Below are 4,077 nucleotides of genomic sequence, written 5' to 3'. Positions count from 1 at the left end.
CTACACCTAGCGTGAGGAGAAAACCTATTTGAAGCTCATGCACACACACACTCACACTCAAGGGAGCGATCTGCCTGAGCTTGGTCTGGGTCTCCACTGACCAGGGGCATCGAGAGTGCCCTCAAAGCTGGTTCTTGAGGAGGCAAGAGAAGAAAGTCAAAGTCAGTCAGGCGAGCACAACACGGAGTCCTCTAAATAAACACCATTTCCGTGGTTTTAATAAGCAAAATAGGAAACCATTTTAATAACCAAAAAACAGAAACCAGTCTGAATAAAACTACAATAGACTAGGTTTTAATATTTTCATATCATAAGCAGGGTTTGAAATTGATCCCTTATTTTACATGAAATAAAAACAATTTCTGTTGCGGCAAATTTGATTTCAACACAGTTGAATCTGTAAAAACCAAAGCTTGTTTCTGATGCAGGACGAATATCCACAATATTTAAAACTGCAAGCACCATGCGGTTCATACAATCTTGTTATTACTGTTAATTTATCAACTAATACAAACCCAAAAATGCATCCGGCCAGCAGCGCCAGCAATTTCAAATGGGAACTAAAAAACACGCTTTTGTTTTGGTATTTTTGTCAGTGCAACTTAAATCCTTTTACTGACCTGCAGGAAAAAAAAATGTAATAATAAAGAAAAACACCCAGATCTTCCCTATAACTACTATACAACTGAAGGGGAAGGGGGGAACACTGCCAGTAACTCGCCTGGTATCTCAAAAGCAGGGAAAGAAACACACATAACATGTGAAAGTTGCAAAATTACTTGCCAGTGTTTGGGTTTCCAGTACTTTCTGAGTGTGGATGTTGGTTCAACACAGGTTCAGGTCACCATAGGGCAGTGTCCGAGATGGTGAGGCCACTCACCCTAGGGGCACAGCGGCTCCAGCAATGAGTACAGGCCTAGAAGTTTGCGAAGGGGCCCTGGGGTGATTCTGATGGCAATAAAAAAGCAAACAAGATCTGTTTTCCTTTCCTCTCTTGTTAGGGGTGTCAGTTTAGCCATAAGACATGGTGGAAGCAAGGACCTTCCCGGCCCTTCGGGGTTTGCAACTCCGCAGCTGCCCTGCCCGGGTACTCGGGATCTGGGACCCCAGTCCTCTTTCTCTCAGAACCAACAAAACTGAAAACTAAAGAGGGAGATAAAAGAGGGCAAGAGGCTACAGCAGCAGGAGAAAACAAACAACTTCCAAAGGTGCCCAAGACAAAGTTGTTTTCTGATGCAAAATGCCCAGAACTTTTTTTCTTACTTACAAAAAAAAAAAGTCATAATAATATATCCAAACAAAGACACTCAACTTGCTGCCACGTTCTCTATGCGGTTTGGCAGGCGGGTATTTACAAGCCGCTAGCCGGGACTGAAACCCGGCAAGCAGCCGCTGGAGTTTCCGAACTGCGTTCCCTTCTCACTCAAAGAAACAAGGGGTTATGATCTATGATCAACAACATGCTAAAGTTAAACAAGGAAATGGTACAAAATAGAAATTATTACCATACATGTCCAGCATGCAGGATTAATATTTTTAATGCAGATTTTCGTATTTTTTCTATATAATCGAGCAGGCAATAAAACGGATGATATTTGCGCGCAGAATGTTCTAACTGAGGCCCGCGTCTCCGGGCTGAGAGCCAGTGTTCTCCGGACCCTGGACAGACAGGTCCGTCTGTCCTTCCTTCCTCGCCTCGCGCCTGCCAGGACGCCTGCCAGGGTCCCTCTCCTCTCCTCGCTGCTCTCTTCCCGGGCTGGACTGCGCTCTGGGCCGTGAGGTAGCCGCCCCGGCTAAACGCACAGAGTTCAGAAAGCCACGAGTCTCCAGACGGCCTTGGCGACTCCTCGGGACTATGCCTCGCCGCCCTTCAGCCTGAAGAAAAGTTGCTCCGGGACTTCCCACCCCCTCGCCTCTCTCTGGCTCTGCTCGAGTCTAGGAGGCGGTGCTGGCGCGCGCCGCTCTCGCCTTGGGCAAGGTCCCCAGCCTGCCCGCGCGCGCCCTCCCTTCGCCCGTGTCCCGCGCGCCCTTCCTCCCTCTCCCTCAAGTCAAACAGGTCAGGGCTGGGGCTGGTGGCAGGGACAGGGTCCAGGGGAGTCCGGGGCTGGGAACACGGGACGGGGAGCCCGGGCCAGGGCCAGGGCGGGGGCCGGGCCGGGCCAGGACTCACAGAAAGAACTCGGGAGAGGAGGGGCTGTCGCTGGTGGAGCCCGCCTCCCTGAAGCCGGAGTTGGCGAGTTTCTCGCACTTGACCTTGTAGGCGTCTCTTTCGCGGGCCAGCCGGGACACCTCCTGCTTAAGCTGCTCCACCTGCTGAATGAGCTGCGTCTTCTCATTCTCCAGGTGGTGTTTCTGCTGGACGCGTTTATACCTGCACGACTGGGCGTAGCCCCGGTTCTTCAGGGTTCTCCGCTTCTGTTTCAGGCGGATCACCTCGTCCTTGGTGAAGCCCCGCAGGTGGCGGTTCAGCTCGCGCACGGACATGGACACGAGCTGGTCGTCGGAGAAGCGGTCCTCCACGCTGCCGCTCCCTCCAGGCGCTGTCGCGGCCGCCGCGTGCGGCCCAGGCCCGGGGTGGCTGGTGGGCAGCTGCTGCGTGGGGCTGGCCGCGCTGGACGGCGGCGGCGACGCTTGGTGATGGTGGTGATGGTGCGGGTGGGCGTGCGGGCCCAGCTCTTCGTGGGCCACGCCGGCGCCCGGGTACGCGTGGTGTGGGTGTGGGTGCGGGTGCGGGTGGTGGTGGTGATGGTGGTGGTGCGCCCCGCGGAAGCCGTCGAAGCTCTGCAACGGCTGTGGCACCGGGTGCGAGCCGATGAGCGCCTCCACCGCGTCCTCGGGCGTCAGGTTGAGCGCCTCGGGGTTCATCTGCTGGTAGTTGCTCGCCATCCAGTACAGGTCCTCCAGGTGGGTCTTCTGTTCGGTCGGGCTGAAGCTGGGCGACGAGGGCACCGAGCTACAGGGCGTGCTAAGCGGTGTGGACGACACCGAGCCGGCGGGCTGCAGGCGCGTGCAGGGCCGTCCCGGGCGCTCCGCGCGCCCCAGAGGCTCCTTCTTGACGTCGAACTTGAGCAGGTCGAAGTCGTTGACATACTCCATGGCCAGCGGGCTGGTGGGCAGCTCAGGCCCCATGCTCAGCTCCGCGGCCATCGCTGACGCGAGGCGCAGCCGCCGCCGGGAAACTTTGCGGCCGGCCGGGGTGCGCCGAGCCGAGAGCGGGGGCGAAGAGCGGCGAGCCCGGGAGGCGGTGAGCCGAGGGCGCAGCGGGCCGGGGCCGCCGGCCAAGCCTTTGTCTGGGGACGCGGCGGCGCACCGGAGAGTCCCGAGGCTGCCTGCGCCGCCCCAGAGCTCGGGACTGTGGCCGCGCCGGGGCCGGGCCGAGCCGGGAGGGGTGCAGAAGCGAGCGGGGCGCGCAGCTGTGCGGAGGGGAGGCGCCGGGCAAGCGTCTGCCGCTTGCTCTCGAGCTCTCCGGCTCTTGGGTTCTCGATCGCAGCCGCTCGCAGCCCGGCGGTGCAGCTGTGCTGGATCCGGCGCCGCCGTTGCCTTTTATCGCCTTCCTGATGTCACAGGAGCGCGGGGGCCCAGGCGGCCCAGCGCGCCGGCCAATAGCTGCTCTGCCCCCCCGCGGCCCCGCGGCGCTGGGCGGGGCGCGCCTGACAGCTCCTCCGCCCCCCGCGTCAGCTGACAGGCGGCCCGAGCCGTGGGGGAGGAGGCCCAGCGGAGGGCTGGAGCCTAGTAGGACCGCGGGCCGGGGCCCAACCCCCCACGCCTCTAAGTCCCGGCCCCTGTCCGCTCGCCCTCGGTGCGCATTCCCCCTCTATGCCAAGCAGCCGCTTCCTCTCCGCGCGTCTTCTCCCTCTTTCCCCTCTGCTTTCCCCACCCCCTGTCCGTGTCACCCCCACGGAGGCTCAGAACTAGCGCCGGGACAACACCTCTCGGGTCCTTTGTTCCCAAGCGTCCCCCGCCCAGTGGGGGACGCTCCTTGTGCTGCGCGGCTGCGGGCCCTGTGGGTGCCGTGCATGTCTATGCTTCTGCAGGGCTGCGCATATCTGTGAGTTGAGGCTCCAAGAGTTGTGTTCA

General features: G+C 59.3%; 1 protein-coding gene across 1 annotated transcript; it reads right to left on the bottom strand.

Moving 5' to 3' along the window:
- Positions 1 to 272: 272 nt before the first annotated feature.
- On the bottom strand, positions 273 to 3,527 carry MAFB (MAF bZIP transcription factor B). Its single transcript, XM_081149752.1, has one exon. The coding sequence runs from the start codon at positions 3,145 to 3,147 to the stop codon at positions 2,167 to 2,169; it is 981 nt and encodes a 326-aa protein (XP_081005878.1). The 5' UTR covers positions 3,148 to 3,527; the 3' UTR covers positions 273 to 2,166.
- Between the last annotated feature and the right edge of the window lie 550 nt (positions 3,528 to 4,077).

The sequence above is a fragment of the Miniopterus schreibersii genome, assembly GCF_964146895.1.
Source record: "Miniopterus schreibersii genome assembly, chromosome: 10".
In the NCBI taxonomy this organism is placed as follows: domain Eukaryota; kingdom Metazoa; phylum Chordata; class Mammalia; order Chiroptera; family Miniopteridae; genus Miniopterus; species Miniopterus schreibersii.
The sequence above is the reverse complement of the archived record's forward strand: the minus strand, read 5'-3'. Positions and strand labels throughout refer to the sequence as shown.

Bases quoted from the DNA above. Each gene is read 5' to 3' on its own strand.
- MAFB (XM_081149752.1), bottom strand. From the start codon at position 3,147: ATGGCCGCGGAGCTGAGCATGGGGCCTGAGCTGCCCACCAGCCCGCTG.